At 40.6% G+C, this 22,673-nt stretch overlaps 1 protein-coding gene across 2 annotated transcripts in view; it reads right to left on the bottom strand.

Moving 5' to 3' along the window:
- SPECC1L (sperm antigen with calponin homology and coiled-coil domains 1 like) overlaps positions 1-22,673 on the bottom strand; it is a 139,145-nt gene that overhangs the window by 75,559 nt on the left and 40,913 nt on the right. For both annotated transcript variants that reach the window (XM_045065237.1, XM_045065236.1), the window contains 3 exons: positions 18,134-18,287; positions 11,822-13,455; positions 9,421-9,628 (listed from right to left, as the gene is read on the bottom strand). In XM_045065237.1, coding sequence (XP_044921172.1) covers positions 9,421-9,628; positions 11,822-13,455; positions 18,134-18,287 — 1,996 coding nt within the window. The remainder of the gene's footprint in view (positions 1-9,420; positions 9,629-11,821; positions 13,456-18,133; positions 18,288-22,673) is intronic.

The following is a 22,673-nucleotide window of genomic DNA, read 5'->3' as shown; positions in this document are numbered from 1 at the left end:
TGGCTCTTATTCTTTTATCTTTCCCAAACTCCACATTCATGGCCAAATCATCACTACTCTTAAAAGGGCATTGTTCCGGGGCGCCCGGTGGCTCAGTGGTTTAAAGCTTCTGCCTTCAGCTCAGGTCATGATCTCAGGGTCCTGGAATTGAGCCCCGCATCGGGCTCTCTGTTCGGCGGTGAGCCTGCTTCCTCCTCTCTCCCTCTCTGCCTGCCTCTCTGCCTACATGTGATCTCTGTCAAATAAATAAATAAAATCCTTAAAAAGGGGGGGCATTCTTCCACACTCAGCACTACATATTAATTATTGTTGTGTCTTATTAAACCTTTTGAACAGAAAGGAAAGGAAGCTGGCAGCCAGTGGACATATTTAGACAGAATAAAGTTCACTATAAGTGTCTCTAGGGAATGTGACTTAAACTTCATGAATCATAACTATTTTTGCTTTGTAACATAAAGTATTAAAAATGATAATAGGCTTTTCTCCTCGGAAACCAAAGGACTCTGTATCTATGCTCTTGTTTTGAAGACCAGCTTAACAAAACTGCCCTCTGGCCCAATTAACGGTCACACAAAAGGGCACTGTTAGTTGTCAAGTCCGGGGCCACTACACGTGCTAAATGCACTAGAAATTCCTCCTCTGAAGTTCTTCTAGTATGGGGGACACTGCCATCTACTGTCTTCAACTCAAAAGCAACATTACATTCTATCAAAGAACAGAAGAAGTACTACAATCTCATTTTTTTTTTTTAAAGATTTTATTCATTTATTTGACAGAGAGAGATCACAAGTAGGCAGAGAGGCAGGCAGAGAGAGAGAGAGGAGGAAGCAGGCTCCCTGCTGAGCAGAGAGCCCGATGTGGGGCTCGATCCCAGGACCCTGAGATCATGACCTGAGCCGAAGGCAGCGGCTTAACCCACTGAGCCACCCAGGCACCCTACAATCTCATTTTTAATTACAAATTATAACTCAACTTTACAAAGTTATTTTTATTCTAGAAATCAGGTAAACTGCTATTCTCATTGGCATTAGACCAACTTTGCTCTGAATAGTTCTGGGCACTGCCCTCCCCATTTAATAATGGGGTTCACAATCTCTTCCCTACTAAGACCTCTCATCCCTGACAGAGAAGGAACCACCAACCGGGCCTTCGTTCTGGCCCAGTTACATGCCCATCACACATGCAGGTGTTACCTACCATGAGCACAGCTAAGGTAAGCACAGATTCAACCTATGACTCCGGTGGGGGGGCGGGTATAAAATCAATGGAAGTTCACAAGCAACCTTTCCTGCCCTCCAAATACAAGAAAACCCTCAGGGTACTGATAGCTCAGTGCTGTCAGACCCTTACATCCTATCAAGTGCTTTCAACTAACATCACGTGCAATTTCCAGAGGAAGGGAAAGGACAACTGTATACCATCAGTTAAAATACCATGCCTTAGGGCCACGTTGGGGAAGATGGGCAGTACATTCAGCCATCAAGCCACAGCTCTAGCTTTATCTCTAAACCAGAATTCCTGATGCTGAAAGAGGACACAGATGGGCTTCAAATGAACCATTTACTACTTTTATTTTTCTTTATTCGTTTTTATTTCCCATCCCCCCCAAAAGTAGGTAGAACTTTTCCCCTTTGATTATAAAAAGTAATGCATGTTCAGCAAAAATCCAGGAAACAGAAAAGGGTTGCAAAAATAAGATTTCTCAGGACGCCTGGGTGGTTCAGTTGGCTAAGCAGCTGCCTTCGGCTCAGGTCATGATCCCAGCGTCCCGGTATTGAGTCCCACATCAGGCTCCTTGCTCGGCAGGGAGCCTGCTTCTCCCTCTGCCTCTGCTGCCACTCTGTCCGCCTGTGCTCCCTTGCTCGCGCTCTCTCTCTCGCTCTCTCTCTCCCTCTCTCTCTCTGGCAAATAAATAAATAAAATCTTTAAAAAAAAAAAATAAGATTTCTCATGGGTTGCCTGGGTGGCTCAGCTGGCTGACTGTCTGACTCTTGGTTTTGGCTCATGTCATGACCTTGGGTTTGTGGGACCAAGTCCTGCATCCAGGCTCCACATTCAGTGAGGAGTCTGCTTTTCTCCCTCTGCCCCTCCCCCCTCACTCACATGCTCACCTTCTTTCTCTTTAAAATAAACCTTTTTTTTTTTTTTTTAAGATTTTATTTATTTATTTGACAGACAGAGATCCCAAGTAGGCAGAGAGGCAGGCAGAGAGAGAGGAGGAAGCAGGCTCCCTGCTGAGCAGAGAGCCTGATGCGGGGCTCGATCCCAAAACCCTGAGATCATGATCTGAGCCGAAGGCAGAGGCTTAACCCTCTGAGACACACAGGCACCCTAAAATAAACGTTTACAAAATAAAATAAGTAAGGTTACTCATTATTTACTAAAATAAGTAAGGTTACTCATTATTTACATTTGCCATATATCCTTCCAGACTTGGCGTGTGTGAATATTTTTCTTAAAATGGGATTATGGTATTCATACTTCTTCATAAGCCTTTCCACTAAGCAGTAAATAATGGACATCTATCAACAAATACAGGGGCATCTGCTTTATCCTGTCTACGGCACTTTGTGCCATACATAGAGAGCTGCCTAATTTGTCCTCACTGGTGACATGGCAGTCATAGCATGGATGCACTGTGCATATGGGCTATTAAAACTAGATCGCAACTGTTGAAAGTACAGGTAGTTTCCAAGTATTTGTGATAAAGCAGCAATTCTGCAACATACATATCTAAGTTTACATTTGCAAACTTATAAGCATGTTTCTAAAGAACAGGTTTCTGGAAGTGGATTACTAAAGTACTGTTACACTTTAAATTTTGATCAATATCCCAAAAAGGCTGTAGTAATCTATACTCCTTCAAACAGTACACGAGAGGGCCCTTTTCTCCTCTGCTACACTATCAGCCTTTTTTACTTTCCACACCTGCTGTGAAAATCGGCATTTTGTTGAGTTTCTTTGCTTTTTTAGTGAAATCGAGCATCTTTTTTCACCTTTTCTAATTATCTATTCAAACACTTTTTTCAGGGAAAGGATTATCCTAGTATCACTAATGTATATAGTCTCCTCATATATTCGATATGTGTTACCAAAATTTCTCCCAATGTCCTTTACTTATGGTACTTTTGTTTTGCTGAACTCAAAATTTCAATCATACACAGTCAAATATAGACTTTCCTTTATGGCTTCCAAGTATTCCTTAACTTTTTTTTTAAGGGGGCTCCACCTAGCATGGAGCCGATGCAGGGCTTGAACTCAAGACCCTGAGGTCGAGACCTGAGCTGAGATTAAGAGCTGGACACTTAGCCGACTGAACCACCCAGGTGTCCCTTCCCCACATATTTTTTTTTTTTTAAAGATTTATTTATTTGACAGAGAGAAATTACAAGTACACTGAGAGGCAGGCAGAGAGAGAGAGAGAGAGAAGGAAGCAGGCTCCCTGCTGAGCAGAGAGCCCGATGCGGGACTTGATCCCAGGACCCTGAGATCATGACCTGAGCCGAAGGCAGTGGCTTAACCCACTGAGCCACCCAGGTGCCCCTCCCCACATATTTTTAAAAGGCTTTTCCCACCACAGATTTATACAGCTCTCCTCTATTCCTTCTGCTACTTCTCTACTCTCAAGCCACCCTTGCTCACCACTGTCACTAGTGTTCCATGTAAAAGTGCAAAACCTGTGTTAGATGTTTGGCCCTAGTCCCAAATCTCAGAAGGCATGAAAGAGCTATCATAATTGCAAGCACACAGAGAGCATAACTACACAAATACTAAGTTGATAAATTCATTGTAACAGATGGGTACATCACATCACCTGAGCCACACCTGAGATCTCCCTGGTGCCACTACCCTCAATACCAATCAGCTTTGGTTTGCTGGACTAGTGGTGAATCAAGTCATTAACTTTATTTCTTTGGGCTCAGCTGAGTTGCTTCCTTCTGCTATTTCTCTTTGAAGATACTAAAATGTCCACTAAGTCCTGGTTAGCCTTACTTACTTATAAGGACAAGGATAATTAATATTAGTGACTTCTCCATGTTTCTCAGCAACTGCGAAAGTCACTGCTATGATGGCCTTTCCCCTCAACACAACGACTGGCTAAAGGCTCTGCTGATGACAATTCCTATAGGGGGCCCCTCCACCAAAGGTACAGGGACATAAAGTGGGTGGCTTCAACCAAGGCAACAGGGGTGGTGTGTGTGTGTGCGCGCGCGTGTGTGCAACACGCGCCTGTTTCACTGCTGAGCCAAAGTGCCTTTCCCTATGGGAAGCCTGCGGTTACTTCAGGCAAGGCTTTACTTCTGTTTCTGATGCTAACATCTCCACAGGAGCCCCTGGCACCATATTCCCCACCTCCTTTAGAAAAGAATCCAAGCCTGGAGGCAAACACCAGAGCCAGCACGCTATAGACAAGAGGGCAGTAAAACTTCTGGCAATCCTTTACACCACAGCCTGAAACTGCTACAGGTCCCAGGCCTGATGATCCCTGAGAAACCCCCATCCCCAAAGTTAGGCTGGGAACATCACTACTTAGAGCTTCAGTGTTCTCCTGCATTGTAGGTTTTCTTGCTCTGTTTGATTTCTCCATATCCCCAAATCCATTTGCTTTATCTATTCCAGAAGTTACTCAAAATTTCTGATCTACTGATGAGACCCCCTCACCTATTTTCTGTCTTTGGTTTAGGCTCATTGTCATTTTTATATTACATGGCAGGACCATTTCACTAAGACTTTGGGAGGGCAAGGAAGTACATGTATGGCCTCAGGCCATCATCTTGAACCAGAAGTCTTAACACAGTATTTACTGAGTGAACTTTACATCAGATCTTTGTAGTCTGGAATGCTAAATCCAAACAATACAAAAAAGCACTTACAGGCTAGGTCTAGGCAGCATGGTACTGACATGATCTGGAAAGCTACCTGGGATTCCAAATACATGTTATGCCTTGTGATACTGTCCCACACTCACTGAACTCTACTAATTTTTTTTTTTCATCTTTCTTCTCTATGTCCTTCAGACTGGATAGTGCCTTACTGACTGGTCTTTAAGTTCACTGACATTCTGCATCTCTACTTTGCAGTTTAATGACTGAGTAAACTTTTTGTATTAGCTGTTAAAATTTTCAGTTCAAGAATATGTTTTAGGTTCTTTTCTTTACAGTTTTCATTTCTCTGCTGAGATTTGCTGTTTATTCATTCCTTTCAAGCAGATTTTCCTCAACGTCCTGAGGACAGTTACAATGGCTGCTTTAAAATCCTGTCTACAGGGTGCCTGGGTAGCTCAGTCAGTTAAGCTCAGTCAGTTAAGAGTCCAACTCTTGATTTCGGATCAGGTCATGATCTTGGGTTCGTGAGACTGAGCCCCATGTTGGGCTCTCTGCTCAGTGGAGAGTCTGTTTCAGATTCTTTCCCTCTCCCCCTCACCCTGCTTGCACACTTGATACTCTTTCTCTCTCAAATAAAAAGATAAATCTTTAAAAAATGATAAAAATAAAAATAAAATTCTGTCCACTAATTCTGAAGTCAAGATCATTTTGGGGTAAGGATTAACTACTAATGCCTAGTTTCTTTTAAGGGTGATGAAAAAGTTCTAAAGTTGACTATCATAATGGCTGCTCCATAGTACAACATCTCAATTTTTCAGGGCACCTGGCTGGCTCAATCAGTGGGGCGTGAGACTCTTGATTCTGGGGTTGTGAGTTCAAGCCCCATGTTGGATGTATAGATTACATAAAAATAAAGTCATTTCTTTTTTAAGATTTATTTATTTGAGAGAGAGAAAGCACAAGTGGCGGGGGGGGAGGCGGAGGAAGGGAGACTCTCAAGCAGGCTCTGGGCTGAGCAAGGAGCCTGCAGCGAGGCTCAATCCCAGGACCCTGAGTTCATGACCTGAGTAGAAACCAAGAGTCAGACACTTAACCAACTGCACCACCCAGGTGCCCCTTAAAAATAAAATCGTTTTTAAAAAAAGAAAGAAAGTGGGGCGCCTGGGTGGCCCAATGGGTTAAAACCTTTGCCTTTGGCTCAGGTCATAGACCTCGGGTCCTGGGATCGAGTTCCACATCGAGCTCTCTGCTCAGCAGGGAGCCTGCTTAGTCCTCTCTCTGCCTGCCTCTCTGCCTGCCTGTGATCTCTGTCAGGTAAATAAATAAAATCTTAAAAAAAAAAAAAAAAGAAAGTTCAATTTCTCAATTAATAGCAAGTCCCCCATTCCAAGTGCTGACCTAGCATCTATCCCAAGTGCTAGAATTCGCTAAGAAATAAATTAACTCCTATCAGACTAGAGAGACATAACAACTCGTTTCATGTACATGAAACTTGCTTGGATCCTGGTTCCTAGAGAAAACTATAAAAGACATTTTGGGGACAGCTGAGAAAATGTGAATATGAGCTATTAGATGATACTAAGGAATTATACCAAATTTTTACTAAATATGATTACAAGGAGAATATTTAGGAGTCACATATTGAAATATTACATGTCATAAGGTCTACAACTTACTGTCAGCTGGTTCAGTTAAACACACACATACACACATGGAAGGTGAATACTGCAAAACAATAACTATCAAATCTAGGCAATGGATGCTAACATACCATGCTGCCAATATTTCGAAATATTTGAACTTTTCATTTCAAAAAATTGGAGGGAGAAGCTATATAGCTAAAAAGATATTCAGAATTTTCAGCCACCTCAAAATTAAAATCCACATGTTAACATAATTTTTGTTTTGGCAATGATTTTTCATCCCAGGAATCCTTATCAGCTAACATTTTTCTACCTACATCCTCAATTACCACAAGATGTCACTCTTTTCCATGTTCAAATCATAAGTCTTACAAGGCAAAAGGCTTTTTTTATCAGTACTAAATGAAAAATGCACTCAATTTCCAAGTTAATCTGAAAAACTGTAGAACCTTTTATACTTAGGAAATAAAGTTAGATACATTCTCTCAGTTCAGAGATAATGAAATACAGACTAGCTATAAATGTTAAACTGAAAGTACTGGGTTTTTAAAAAGATTTTATTTATTCATTTGAGAGACAAAGAAAGCATAAGCAGAGGGAGGGACAGAGGGAGAGGTAGAAGCAGACTCCCCGCCCGAGCCAGGACCCCGAAGTGGGGCTCGATCCCAGGACCCCGAGATCATAACCCAAGGCGAAGGCAGGCACCCCTTAAACTGAAGTTTTTAGAAACTTCAGGTAAGGACATTTTATCTGTTGGGCTATCATTATCTCTAAGAAAAGAGTCCCCTGGTGAGCTACTTCAGTATCCAAATGTCTCAGAATGTTCCAAATAACCGTGGGGTCAATCCAGAGAATCAGAGCCAAGTAGTCAGAGCTCAGAACTGCCACAGGTTTATAGGACTCCTGCAGATGACCCACCCACTCTTTCTTGGAACTAGTTCAAACCTCCGCAGGGCGCCTGGGTGGCTCAGTCAGTTAAGTGTCGGTCTTTGGCTCAGGTCATGATCCCAGTGCTCTGGGACTGAGGCCAGCACTGGGCTCCTTGCTCAGTGGGAAGACTGCTTCTCCTCCCTCTGCCTGTAGCTCCCCCTGCTGTGTACTCCTGCAAGCACTCTCTCTTTCTGTCAAATAAATAAATATAATCTTTAAAAACACAACACAACACAAAACAAACCATAAAAAAACCTCCCCACCTCTGCACCCACAGCACATGGGATCTGGCCCGGCACTGTGTCTGTCTATTAATCCTCTGTCAATAAATAACACACTGTCAGAACCCAATGAAGCAATATCATAAACCACAAAATTTAAAAGCTTTAACTAATGTATCCAAAAACAGTTATTCCCATTCTCCCTGTCCCCACCCCCACCTGGGTATCATTAAAGTGTACTACAACTTAAAATTTGTTAACATCTAAGGAATCTGGATGAAGAATACATAAGAATTTCTAAGATGCACTATTTGGAAATTCCAAATTTACAAAAAGGTGCAAAAACTGGTACAAAAAAGCACCCATATGCCATTTTCTTCAGATTTATCTATGTTAACAGTTTACCCATCCGTTTTCATCATTTGCTATCTTGTATCCCTATTTATGTCTCTATCCATCTATCCCTAATGTTTTTCCTAAACCTTTAAGGATATACATCATGGCCTTTTACCTCTAGCTATTCAGATTGTGGTTCCTAAGGATAGAAACATTTACTTACTTAAACACAGTATAGTTATCAACTTCGTAAGTTTATACATGTGTTTATCTAGCATCTACTTTTGACCAGTTTTGTCATAACATTCTTTATAGCATTTTCCCTATAGCACTAGACCCAGTCTAGGCAAAGGTATTTTGTTTGTCATGTCTCCCTAGGTCCCTTTCCCAAAGATTTTTATGACATTGGCATTTTTTAGGAATACAGCACCACCCCACTTATGTTTTTAGGAAAACATTCTTTATTTTTTGTTTAATGTTCTTTATGATTAACTGAAGTTATTCCTCAGCAAGAATATGGCCTAGCGGGGCACCTGGGTGGCTCTGTGGGTTAAGCCTCTGCTTTCAGCTCAGGTCGTGATTCCAGGGTCCTGGGATCAAGCCCATCAGGCTCTCTGCTCAGGAGGGAGCCTGCTTCCCCCTCTCTTTCTGCCTGCCTCTCTGTCTACTTGTGCTGTCTGCCAAATAAGTAAAATGTTTAAAAAAAAAAAAAGAAATATGGCCTAGCTAATGCTGAGTCTGACTTTGTGTGCCTCTGTCACTTATACAATTACCCAAAGTGCTGCCCAATTTTTCCACTGTATAATTTCTGGTTGTTTCTTTTTCCTCACTCGCAACATAATAAACAGTCTGTGGGAAGCCATTTTAAGATCACCCAAATTTCTGCTCCTCATCAAATTGTCAACACAGAAATGCTTTGTACAATTTTTATAATTTTTTTTATAAGTCTGAAATAATCATAAAAGTTTCAAAAAACGTAGAGCAACTTAAAATTAGAGTTTCAATTCTATCAGATCATAAAATCTCCTTGATAGGGAGGAAAATAAGACAACAAATAAATACCTGTGCCTCAGACATAAGATAACGAATGATCGATTTCTTTGGTCTCAGTATACTTGCAATCACTAAAAATAAACAGTAAATGGCTTTTCCTAAGACCTAGAAAAATATAATAACAATCAGCTTTTCCTTTAAATTATTTTCTGTAACTAACACAGTTTTAAAGCAATGCTGCCACCTAATAGTTCTTGCTTAGGAACAAAACACAGCAGTCCAAAGACTACTGCTTAATGTGTGATATATGCTTGGCCACATACGTACTTCTGCTGGGCACTATCTACTACTGAACCTGTTTCTCTGCAGCAGTCAGAGGAACCAATTTTCCTTCTGTTACCAAATGCAAACTATCCCCTCTCATTAAGATGGGTAGGACAAAAAGGAATGAAAAGCTCCCCCACCACTTACTCTCTAAATCAGAAATAATGAGGTTGTCATGGAGTTTCACGGCTCGGTGTTGTTCTACTTCATCTTCAAGTTCAAAGATGGTTTCTTTCATGTCGCTCCTCTCTGTCTCTTTTTCTTCTAGATCTGATCTTAGTTTCTCTAATGTCATATTCAATTCTTCTATTTGTTTCTTAGCTTCTTCTTGGAAGGCTCGATATTCATCTTCTACCTATATAGAATCAATGGTGCAGATTAGAAAAGTAAGAGCTGCTCTAAGAAAAATTCTAGAATGGAAGTATATATTGTTCCAAAGGAAGCTAAGCATGAACTGCTAGGTGAGAACTAAAACCACCTGTGTAATAACTGTCTGAAAATATAAAAAAGCACTCTATAATAATATACTATTTTATGTAATGTGCTTAAGCATAATTTGTCGCTACATCACTGACAAATTATATTGACATATCACTGAACTTAAATAGATCATTTACAAGGAAATTTTGGAAATTCTTCCTTCTCCAAAGTTTGGATCAAAGACATGCATCTGATTAAAGATTTTGTTTATTTATTTGACATAGAGAGAGAGAGAGAAAGATCACAAGTAGGCAGAAGGGCAGGCAGAGAGAGGGGACAGCAAGCTCCCCACTGAGCAGAGCCCGATGTGGGGCTCGATCCCAAGACCCTGAGATCATAACGCCAGGTGAAGGCAGAGGCTTAATCCACTGAGCCACCCAGGCGCCACAGGCATGCATCTAATTAATAATTAACATCCTGGGGCGCCTGGGTGGCTCAGTGGGTTAAAGCCTCTGCCTTCGGCTCAGGTCATGATCCCAAGGTTTGGGATCGAGCCCCGCATCGGGCTCTCTGCTCAGCAGGGAGCCTGCTTCCCCCCCATCTCTACCTGCCTCTGCCTACTTGTGATCTCCCTCTCTGTCAAATAAATAAATAAAATCTTTAGAAAAATAAATAAATAAATAAATAAATGGCATCCTCTCCTATTTAAAAAAAAAAAAAAAGATTTTTTTTAAATTTAAAATTAAATTTTTTAAGAAGTCTGATGTGTGACAGTTTTATTACCAAAATAAAAATGGAAACAAATTCTCAAATATTGTTATTGCAAAAGTTCAGCTCCATGTGCCCTCCAACACATATGCTCCAACACATAATACATTCCCTAAATTGTATCTCTAAACATCACTAAAAAAATTGAGATCTAAATTATTTGAATTTTAGGGTGCCTGGGTGGCTCAGTGGGTTAAAGCCTCTGCCTTCAGCTTGGGTCATGATCCCAGGATCCTAGGATCAAGTTCCGCATTGGGCTCTCTGCTCAGTGGGGAGCCTGCTTCCCTCTCTCTCTCTGCCTGCCTCTCTGCCTACTTGTGATCTCTCTCCCTCTGTCAAATAAATAAATAAAATCTTTACAAATAAATAAATAAATAATTTGGATTTTGGCCAAAAGATATACTGATGTTTCTTAGTTTAAAAGTCACTGCATTAAAATAGGAAATAAAATGTAAGATAGAATATTTGGATCAACTCATGCAAATAAATCCTGCATCAGCAATCACATGGGGCACAGACCCTTGGCTGAAGTGCCAGCAACCCCAGGCAGTAGTTCTACATGTGTCCTCATTACCATAGTAGGTGTAAAACAAGGGGGCTGGACCCATGATCTCTAAGGTCTTTGCCAGCAATAAGACCTAGCCCTCTAAGCAACGGGGGCCTCCATACTCCAAAAATATTTTAACTCGAAAGAGAACTCTATTTGAAAAACTACAATCACAGGAAAAGGGGTAGACACTGCTGATCCCACAGAGAGGTCTACTGGCTCTCATCTCTCCTACGCCAAAATATGTCATTAGAGATGAGGAGATAAAATTGCACTATACGATTCTCTGGGCACACCCAGACTAGAAACAAATTCTGTTGTTGCCATTCTAGTCCCTTCCTCTCACAGGCAGGAAAAAAACAACAAAATGCAAGTGAGTCAAAGTGACATTATTTTAAGAATACTTTTGACTGTATCCCAATAAGGAAAACATTCTCAATCTTTAAAACAAAATCAATCTTGGGGCGCCTGGGTGGCTCAGTGGGTTAAAGCCTCTGCCTTTGGCTCAGGTCATGATCCCAGGGTCCTGGGATCGAACCCCGCATCGGGCTCTCTGTTCAGCAGGAAACCTGCTTCCTCCTTTCTCTCTGCCTGCCTCTCTGTCTACTTGTCATCTCTGCCTGTCAAATAAATAAATAAAATCTTTTTTTAAAAAAAAATTAAATTAAAAATTAAAAGAAAAAATAAAAAGAAAACAAAACCAATCCTAGAACAAGTGAATGAGACATCACACTAGTGATACTGGCTTTCAGTAAGCAGAGTGTGTACTTTAGCTGCATAATTCTGCTCCATTTTATCCACTTAAAACAGTACCTTTGCAATGGTGTCCTGCAATCGATTGGCATCATTTCGGGTGTGAGCTAGGTCTTCCTGCAGGCTACTAGCCAGAGTCTCTGCTTTTTCTTTGTCCAGTCTGACACTCTCCAGGAGATCCTGAATATCAGATTTGTCTCCAGAGTTATGGATGGAATACAGCTCTGCCACTTTCTGCTTTTCATTCTCTAGCTGAGCCTTCAGGCGGTTCATCTCTATCTGATCACTGGCCACTGTGGCTTTGTACTCCTCTAATGTGGCTGCCAAGGCTGCTTTACCCTTCTGCTCAGACTCAATAATCCGCTCCATATGGTGATTGCGTTCCTTTAGTGCCCCTATCATTTCTTGAGCTTCCTTGTTGTCTTGTTCTGCCATCTTCAAAGTATTGCTTAAATGCTGCTGGACACCAAGAAGCTGTTCTCGTTCAAAACGGGCATTCTCTGCTAGATCCATATAACGTTGCTCCAATTCCATATAGCGTCCACTTTTCACATCCTCGTCTATGACATAAGAAATGTGATGCTCATCAAGAAGGGAGCGGAAATATTCAATCTGTCGACTAAAGTGTTCTAACTTATCACTCTGCTGACATAAAGACTCCATGAGAATAACCTTCTCTTCCCCCAGCCTTTCATTTTCACTGTTCAGTTCCTGGGTTATCTGTTGTAAATCAGCTAGCTCTTGCAGAGTTGCCTGAAGTTCCTCACTCGTGCTGTGTTGGTTCTCTTCCATCTGATGTATCCGTTCTGTCAAGCACGCAACGGACACTTCACTCGCGTTACCACTGCTCCCTTTCCGGGAGCGCTCTATGCTCGGAAGGCCTTCGGACTCTGAGGACGATGGTGCGTCCAGGGCATCATCACTCGACGTGAGGGGCTGGTACACCTCACTGCACTCGCTGTCTAGGTTGTCCATAGAGTTACTGTGCTGATGGTCCATGAGGGTGTTTTCATCCTGGCTCAAGAGATCCTCCACAGAACCAGGAGCAGAGCCTTCCACCGAAGAGGTCAGGGTCCCTCCTCCATCGCTCTGATTGCCAGGGGTGATTTCCGGGCTCAGGGACTGATAACCAAACAGTTTTTCGGAATTGTCTAACCTCTGCTCTAGGGAAAAGCCCAGAGCATTCAACCTGTCCTTTAACATTCTATTTTCGTTTTTGAGCTGGTTGAGTTCTTCCCGGATGGCAGCATTCTGTTCCTGCAACTGCAGTAAAGTGGACTCCACGTCAGTTGGCTGGTGAGCAATGATGGCTTCCTTCTCCTCAGATTTTTCATCACCCTCGGAATGATCCTCATTAATGCCCAGCTGAGCACGCATGTCTCGGAGTTCATTCCTCAAATGTAAGATTTCCACATCTTTGGTTTTTGCCAGTGTGAGAAGATCTTTCACTTTGGCTTCCAAAGCAGCTTTGTCACTGATTTGGTTGTCCGACTTAGACTTGCTCATGCGAATGTCACATTCCGTAGCTGTGCGACTGCGCGAACGCTTGGCCAATGCCACGTCATTAGCTCCCTGACCCGCAGAAGGTAGTTTTTTGCTCTGGTTTAGTCGGGTACGCTCACGTAATCTTTCTCTAGTAGAACCAGATTCTTTATTACCTATGGAAGTGCTCCGCTTGGTTGAAGAACTTGTACCTAAATATTTAAAACAAAGAATGGAATGCAAAAATATTAACAAGAAAAGGTACATAGGTTATGTCCAAGGTCTAACCAGATGAAATCTAGAGTCCTACGCATTGATTCCGACCGATGTCATCTTGCCTTAGATTCTGGTTACTGTAAAATTCCGTTTCCTCAAAACCAGATCATTCATCTTTTAATTATTAATGAAAAAGAAGCTATATACTGAATTGTATATTTTTAAAAGGTGAATTTTACAAAATATGAATTATATCTCAATAAATCTATTACATAAAAAAAGCCACACATTAACTTGAATCCTAAACCATGGCTAGAGAAGTGGCCAGGGGCATAAGAGTCTAGGGTAAGCTAGATGAAACAAACTCTAGGATTAACCAGTCAAGGTAGCAAACTAATTGTAGAAGCGGATGGTAAAGAAAGAACAGACAAGCAAGAAGGGAAAAGCAGCCTCCAGACAAACCAAAAATCCAAGCTACCTATGATAAACACAAAAAGTATGATCAAAGTAAGTGCAAAAAAAGTTTTTCACATAGAATGCTACATAAATAATACCAGTAACATTAATTATAATAAGGCTAATGTGTACTTAGCACTTACTCTACACACACACAGATGAACACTTCACATACATTAACTTATGTAAGCCTCATTATCGTTACATGAAGAAACTCACACACAGAGATGCTAAATAATTTGCTGACACCGCACATGTAATAAGTGGATAAGCCAAGATTCAAATGCAGGCAAACGGTGTGGCTCCAGATTCTGAAACTTAAGAATTATGTTATGTTGTCTCCCTAAATGTTAGAAAACAATAATGTACTAATACTAATGCTAACTAATGATGGCACATTACCAAATATGTTACATGAATCACTACTACCTGACTGCTAAAATTCTAAACCTGTGGAAACTGACATGACTATGGGTTTAGTACAGAAAGAACAGGAATATGCTTACCTAAAAACACTTAGGAAATAATTAGCTGCTTTTCACCTTGAAAAATAAGATCTAGGGCGCCTGGGTGGCTCAGTGGGTTGGGCCGCTGCCTTCGGCTCAGGTCATGATCTCAGGGTCCTGGGATCGAGGCCCGCATCGGGCTCTCTGCTCGGCGGGGAGCCTGCTTCCCTCCCTCTCTCTCTGCCTGCCTCTCTGTCTACTTGTGATCTCTCTCTGTCAAATAAATAAATAAAATCTTTAAAAAAAAAAAAAAAAAAAAAAAAAAGAAAAATAAGATCTAGACCTAATCAGTAAGTATTCGGTAAGAACCTGCTGGTTTTACATGTCAGGCATAGGCTGCAGAGGTGAGGGAGTGAAAGGGCAATGGGTATAGGAAGACAGACACTAATTCTGCCAGGGATCAGGGGTAGAGCAGGGGAGAGAATTCTGGCTGGCCACAGGACAGGATGACGAAGCAGAAGTGAACAGGGTGCACAGCAAGGAAAATAAGGCCACACAATGGAAGCAGCAGAGAAGTTTTTATGGGGCTCTGAACGCCAGGGGAAATTTAGTGAGTTCCAGAGTAAATGTTCTGGAGCAGGGAAGACTCATAGGGAACAGCATTTTAATGAAAATGAATCCAGAGGCTGCTAAGTGAAACACCTGAGGAAGAAGAGTAGTCCAGGAGGAGTGTGGGCAGGCAGAGCAGTAAGAGTAAAGGAGGGCCTACATTTGGGGAGTGAGATCAGGATCTCTGCAAGAACAGAAAAGAGGCTACCTCTGTAATAGATTTACAGGGCAGAAATAACAAGATTAAGGAGCAAACAATTGCAAATGGAGGCCAAATAAGGAACAGGGTGGTATAACCAGAAGTATTAATTCCTTTTCCCATTTCTGTAAACAGTACCAATCATTATTCTTTCCCAAACCAAAACCCATCCTAAAAAGCAAAGCATCTGGGCATGCCTGAAAGACAAAAGGAAAGGAGCCAGTAATGAGGGGAAGGATTAATAATGCTCCAAAAGGAAAGGAGAAGTAAATGAACAAGAAAAGAGAGAGGACATGACAAAAAAAGCTCCCCTTCTGGGATTACTGTGCCCCGTGAGTAGATGGAAGAATCTGAGTTACAGACAAGTGAGCTGGATTGGGAAGTCATGGGGAGTAAATAAACGTAAAAGTAAATAAGGTAAAAGTGAAGTAAAAAAAAGTAAAAAGGGACGCCTGGGTGGCTCAGTTGTTTAAGCAGCTGCCTTCGGCTCAGGTCATGATCCCAGGGTCCTGGGATCGAGTCCCACATCGGGCTCCTTGCTCGGCAGGGAGCCTGCTTCTCCCTCTGCTTCTGCCTCTGCCTGCCTGTGCTCACTCGCTCTCTCTCCCTCTGTCTCTGATAAATAAATAAATAAAATCTTAAAAAAAAAAAAGGTAATAGTAAATAAAGGTAGAGAAAATCAATGGAAGAGTTAAGGATGTTGTTAGGAGATGAACTGTATCCTCCAAACTCATATGCTGAAGCCATACCCCCCCAAGACCTCAGAACATGACCAGTTTTGGGGAAAAGAGAATTAGCTTAAAAGGTATTTATATTAACATGGGGTTTGTAAAAATGGGCCCTAATCCAATCTGACTGGTATCTCTGTAAGAGGAAGAGGCCAGGACACAGACACAGAGAGAGGTATGACCATGTGAGGAGACAATGAGAAGGCAGCAAACTACAAGTCAAAGAGAGAGACCTCAGAAGAGATCAAAGTGGCCACCACCTTGATCTCAGACTTCTAGCCAGTTCTGGTGGGAAACTACGTGTCTGTTATTTAAACCACCCAATCTGTGTATTCTGTTATGGGTGCCTTAACAAACTAATACAGATGTACAAAGCTGCCTCCAGTAGAGGCAATGGATACAGGGAGAATATAACTGAATTTAGCCTGTGAAGGCATGTGGCACTGGTCAGTAGGGAACCGGTACAAATGCATCTCTCCCAGTAAATTCTAAAAGCTGGAAATAGGAAGATACATAGATGGTATTGGAATACCTAATTTCCTTCTTACCACAAAGGCTGCAGTGTTTAGTGTGGTGATGACTTCAAGCTTGAGATGTGCAGTCCTTGTTCCACCACCAGCTTTGTAGCAACGTGGTACAGTACCCATTAAATATTTTCTGAGCAAATGAACACAAGGCCTTATGCAAGATACTTAAGCTTTAAGCATAGCTCTCACATCTCTAAAATGAGGATAATAATAGCCTCTACCTCCGAGGACTATAGTAAGGATAAAATGGAACGGTGCCTGGTATAACAGTGCCTTCCTCATGATCATACCACATGCCTATTATAACTAACAGGGGGTGGGTGTGTGATCTGGGATAGAAGGATGAGTCCACAGAAGATCAAAGTAGGAGAGAGGACAGTAGGTAAACCTGGGCTAGGAAAAACTCTAATAACATATACGAGGGGCTAATGGTCTAAATAATGATCATAAAGGAAGTCTGCTATTATTTTTGCCAATGTGCTTTCATCAGCTGTATTACACACACATGACGTTAGGGCACCTAGGTGTCTTGGTCAGTGGAGCATGCAACTCTTGATGTCAGGGATGTGAGTTTGAGCCTCACATTGGGAGTACAGATTACTTAAAAGTAAAAATTTTTTAAAAACACAAATAAATAATAAAAAATAAAATGAATACACATGATCTTGTGTGTACTGGAAGGGATGAGTTAATTAACAGACTCCAACAAATCTAAAGCCGAATTGCTGCTAACGAATGAAGAAAGAATGGTAGAACAGGAATGCATGGATCCAGCATTGATCGTCAGAGGCTGCTAACATCTTGGAAAGACAAACAACCAGAAATGATGTGCTTGCTGGTGAAGGACAACTACTGTGTATGAAGGCACCTTATGAGGGAAAAAAAGAAACCTGAATCTGAACCATCAAGGCTCTAGATCCAATGACATTAACAGTAAATGAACAAAGGAACATGGTCAAAGACATCAAGGAGATGTGACATCAAAATCCAGATCACGGAAAAATATAGTTCAAACAACGTATATTTCTATAAAAATTAAATTTTAAGAAAAAAATAGATTTAGGAAAGGGTAACAATTATATACAGACCTTAAGTAAATCCTGACCTAGAAACAGTAAATACACCTATTCAGTATTTATGAAAAAGTTGGAAATTTGAATAAGTTTTTTTTTATATTTATGATTTGAGAAATTATTAATTATTTTAAGGACTAATAATAGTATTGTGATTATATATTTAGGGGAATCCTTATCTTTCAAAGATAATTACATGTTTGTGGATGAAATTACAGGACACTTAGAATTTGCTTCCAAATGAGGAGGGAAGGTGGATGTGAAGGAATTAAGACTGTCCTTCACTTGACAAGGGTGATGAGTACATGGGGTTGAAATACAAATACTTTTGTACATGGCATACATTTTCTGTAATTAATGGAACACCTTAAATATTACTGCACTCTGTTATTCAAACAAAAAAGCAGGGGCACCTGGGTGGCTCAGTGGTGTAGGCCTCTGCCTTCGGCTCAGGTCATGATCCCAGGGTCCTGGGATCGAGTCCCACATCGGACCCTCTGCTCAGCAGGGAGCCTGCTTCCTCCTCTCTCTCTCTGCCTGCCTCTCTGCCTACTTGTGATCTCTGTCTGTCAAGTAAATAAATAAAATCTTTTAAAAAAAAAGCAATTTAACTCTTACTCTGAATGCCACCCATACCTGTGCTGATCTTGGATTTGTTCTCCACGGTAGTCATGGCAGGGGCTGATGCTGAAGACACTGTGGAAGGGCAGGTGCTTTTCTTTCCTTTAACACCATTAGTCACAGTCACCCCTCCAGCCATTCCAGCTAAGAGGTCATCACTGCTCTTGGTCTAGAACAAACAAAAAATAAAAGCAAACTGATTAGATGAAACAAAAGTAAAGAGTATTTTGAGACTACACAAAGCTCTTGGCTTTTACACTGAATTCAAGATCAAGAGCTCCACAAAGATTTTCTGACAGTTACCAAACAGTACTTAATACTGTGCTACAGAAAGAGAACCTCTTTACTGGTTTATAAACAATCACACGCTTCTTTCTAAAATATGAAAATCACATATGTAATCAAAGACTTTATGCCCACACACGCCCACATATGCCAGAGTCAGTGAATGAGAGGAAAGTGAAGACATCCTCTTTGTTACTCTTTCTAGGACATGACTTACAAACAGGGATCATCTGAATGCTATCACATGGGCTCAGAGAAAAGTTCTATAATTGAACAAAAAATGCCATCCTATAATTTCTAGAGGGAAATACCACTAAAAGTCAGAAATGATCTCTATTACTTTAAGGTAAATCAGTGATGGAACCACTATTTTGAAAATTTATTTTTCTTACCTGACCTAATTTTTCAGTAGTCTAATTTAAGACAAAATTGATTTTTCTTAAAGCTTAGTCAGTATATAAAATCTAGACAGTTTAAGGTTAGAGTGAGTAGTCAGCCTAAATGATCAAACTACTTGAGAAAGACCCTTTGTAATGCTTTTTTATATTTTAGAAGGACTAAAAAAAAAAAAAAAAAAAAAAAAAAAAAAAAAAACAAGAAAAAAACCCAAAAACCAAGCTTTTTAAAAAGAAAACAAGAGACAACTACACTTCAATTAAAAAAAAAAGGAAACAAGCACTCTGGATAAGATCAGGTACAAAATTATTAAAGAAAAAATAGTGAAGAAACCTGTTTTTACTTCTAGGAATAGAATACAGAGGACTTAAAAATCTGTGAAAAAAAGAAAAACTACTTTTTTTTTAATTCATTTGAGAGAGAGAGCACAAATGCAAAGGGTAGAGGGGGAGAGAGAGAGAATCTCAAGCTGACTCCACACTGAGATACCACCACCCTGACATTAAGAACTGAGCAGAAAACAAGAGTTGGATGCTCAACTGAGTAAGCCACCCAGGCACCCCAAGAAAAACTACTTTTTAAATAAAAAAGATCCAAGAAGTTTGTCCCATTAAGGTGAAAGCGTAAGTTAGCCAAATAATTTACTACTCTTGTCCACCTGGAGCCACGCAACCATAATAAATTCCCAGGCAATCATAATAAACTCATCTCCACAGATTAAAATGCTTCATAAATGACTAATCTCTAAAGTCTTCTCCTGTTCTAAATGTCAGTAGAATAGGTTCTATTCTCATCATTCAGATATAAAAGTTATAATACAATAGAATTAGCTAGGTCAATCTGTCTTACTAGAGGTAGAAAAAGATTAATGTTTAAATGAATTAAACTAATTCAGCTTTGGTAATTTAGGATTGTCACATTATGAAAAATCTAGTTATATAATGAGGAAGGAGAATACTGTATTAATCACTAAGGATTGCTCATATTCTTTAAGGCTAGTTCCTTTTTATGAAATTAGTCATCAAGTATGATGCAAAAAATTTGTCAATCAGTCCTACTTCCCTCCTGTCAATTCGTCCCTCATCAATTAATCAGTATATAAACTCAACATAACCTTATATTTTCAAATAACCTTTCATAGTCCATTAATAGAAGTTAGAATTATCTTTGAGGTAATTTTTCTTCCTCTACAAGTTAAATAATAGCAGCGTACTGGCACATGAATAAACAGTAGAAAAGAATCCAAAAAGAAACCGCATATATAGACACCTGACTTATGACCAAAGAAGCAGTACAGAAGAAAATGGGTTTTTCGATAAATGATACTAGGTCAACTGCATATTCACAAAAGAAAAAAATGAATGAACCCTGTTTCATACAATATCAAAAATAAATTCAAGCTTTCCAACTATGATTCAAAATCTTGAATGATGAAATAAAGAACTGATAAATTTGACTACATAAAAATTAAAATCTTGGGGCACCTGGGTGGCTCAGTGGGTTAAAGCCTCCACCTTCGGCTCAGGTCATGATCCCAGGGTCCTGGTATTGAGGCCCACATCGGACTCTCTACTCAGCGGGGAGCCTGCTTCTCCCTCTCTCTCTGCCTGCCTCTCTGCCTACTTGTGATTGATCTCTCTCTCTCTCTGTGTCAAATAAATAAATAATCTTAAGAAATAATAAAATAATAAAAAATAAATCTAAAAAAATAAAATCTTAAAAAACTTTAAAAACCCTGTGCATAATACAAAAATGAGAAACTGGGAGAGTATATTTCCAATATTTCACAAATAAAGGGCCAATATCCACAATACACAAAAAATTCTTAGAAATCAATGGTAAGAGACGCATAGAAAAGTGAGCAAAATGAAAAATCATCTACAATCAGTCCACATACAATACAAATAGTATAACCAGTCTAACTCAGAATAGGAGAAATGCAAATTAAACACCACTGAGATACCACATCTCACCTATCAGACTGGCAAAAATGAAAAGTTATGACACATTCCTTTGTGAAGGATGAGGGGCAACAGGCGCTCTTTTAAGTTGCTGGTGAGAACACTGCTGGATGTGGCCTTATGAAGGGTATCCAGCAATGTCTAACAGAACTACATAGGCATTTACTTTGTACCCTGCAACCCACCTCTAGGAATTTCACCTGAAGACATACCTCCAATAATACAAAAATACATATGCTTAAGGTTACTCAATGCATTGACTTTTTATTAACATACAATGTTAATATTTAATGTAATATTTAATGTTAATTTGTTTCAGGGGTATAGGTCTGTGATTCATCAGTCTTACACAATTCACAGCACTCACCATAGCACATACTCTCCCCAATGTCCATTACCCAGGCACCCCATCCCTCCCACTCCCCTCCACTCCAGCAACCCTCGGTCTGTTTCCCAAGATTAAGAGTCTCTTACGGTTTGTCTTCCTCTCTGGTTTTATCTTGTTTCATTTTTCCCTTCCTTCCCCTATGATCCTCTGTCTTGTTTCTCAAATTCCTCATATCAGGGGCGCCTGGGTGGCTCAGTGGTTTGGGCTGCTGCCTTCGGCTCGGGTCATGATCTCAGGGTCCTGGGATCGAGCCCCGCATCGGGCTCCCTGCTCCACAGGAAGCCTGCTTCCCTCTCTCTCTCTCTCCCTGCCTCTCTGCCTACTGGTGATCTCTGTCTGTCAAATAAATAAATAAAATCTTTAAAAAAAAAAAAATTCCTCATATCAGTGAGATTATATGGTAATTGTCTTTCTCTGATTGACTTATTTTGCTTAGCATAATACCCTCTAGTTCCATCCATGTCCATACAAATGGCAAGATTTCATTTTTTGATGGCTGAGTAGTAGTCCATTGTGTGTGTGTGCGTGTGCACGTGTGTGTGAATCACATCTTCTTTATCCATTCATCTGTTGATGGACATCTAGGCATCTAGGCTCTTTCCATAGTTTGGCTATTGTGGACATTGCAGCACTGACTTTTAAAAGATTTTATTTATTTATTTATTAGAGAGAGAGAGAGAGAGCATGAGAGTGAGCGCACAATCAGGGGGTGGGGTAGAGGAGAGGGAGAAGCAGACTCCCTGTTGAGCAGGGAGCCCAACTCAGGACTTGATCCCAGGACCTTGGGATCAACCTGAGCCAAAGGCAGACAATCAACTGAGCCACTCAGGCACCCTTGCAGCATTGTCTTTAACTGCAAAATATTGGAAACACCTTGAATATCCATACACAGTACAGTAGCTCAATAAAACTATAGTACATCCACACAAAGACACATTAAACAAAATAAGAAGGGTGCTTGGGTGGCTTATTGTCTGCACAGGGCTCTCCGCTCAGTGGGAAGCCTGCTTCTCCCTTTCCCTCTGTCTGCTGCTCCATCTGCTTGTGCTCTGTCTCTAATAAATAAAATCTCAAAAAATCAATAAATAAATAAACCCAGAATGAGAAAGACTACTATAAATTGGTATAAAGAGATTTCGGGAATACAGTAAGTGGGGGAAAAAAAAAAAAGCAAAGCGCAGAAACAGATCTAATTATGGCAACTTCTGTTTAACAAAGGGGAAATAACACAATAAATATACATACATCTGATTGTGCAAAAAGAAACACCTCAAGGAGAAAAACAAAAACCCAGCTAGACTGTTTACCTCCAAGAGATGGCTGGGGACAGAGTAAGAATGTGGGAAGAGAGGGGCGCTCCTCTGAACACATCTTCTCCCTAATTCTGACATGTGGAATGGAACCTTGGTAGTGTTTCACATGCTCGCAGTTAATTAATTAATGAATTAAACAAGGATACGGGAAAACCTAAAGTGGAACACCATTGGAACAAATGGACACCACTGCATTTCAAATAAATAAAACA

Source organism: Mustela putorius, unplaced genomic scaffold (genome assembly GCF_011764305.1).
Source record: "Mustela putorius furo isolate JIRA1106 unplaced genomic scaffold, ASM1176430v1.1 tig00003858_pilon_pilon_pilon, whole genome shotgun sequence".
In the NCBI taxonomy this organism is placed as follows: Eukaryota; Metazoa; Chordata; class Mammalia; order Carnivora; family Mustelidae; genus Mustela; species Mustela putorius.
This window is presented reverse-complemented; position numbering and strand designations above follow the sequence as displayed.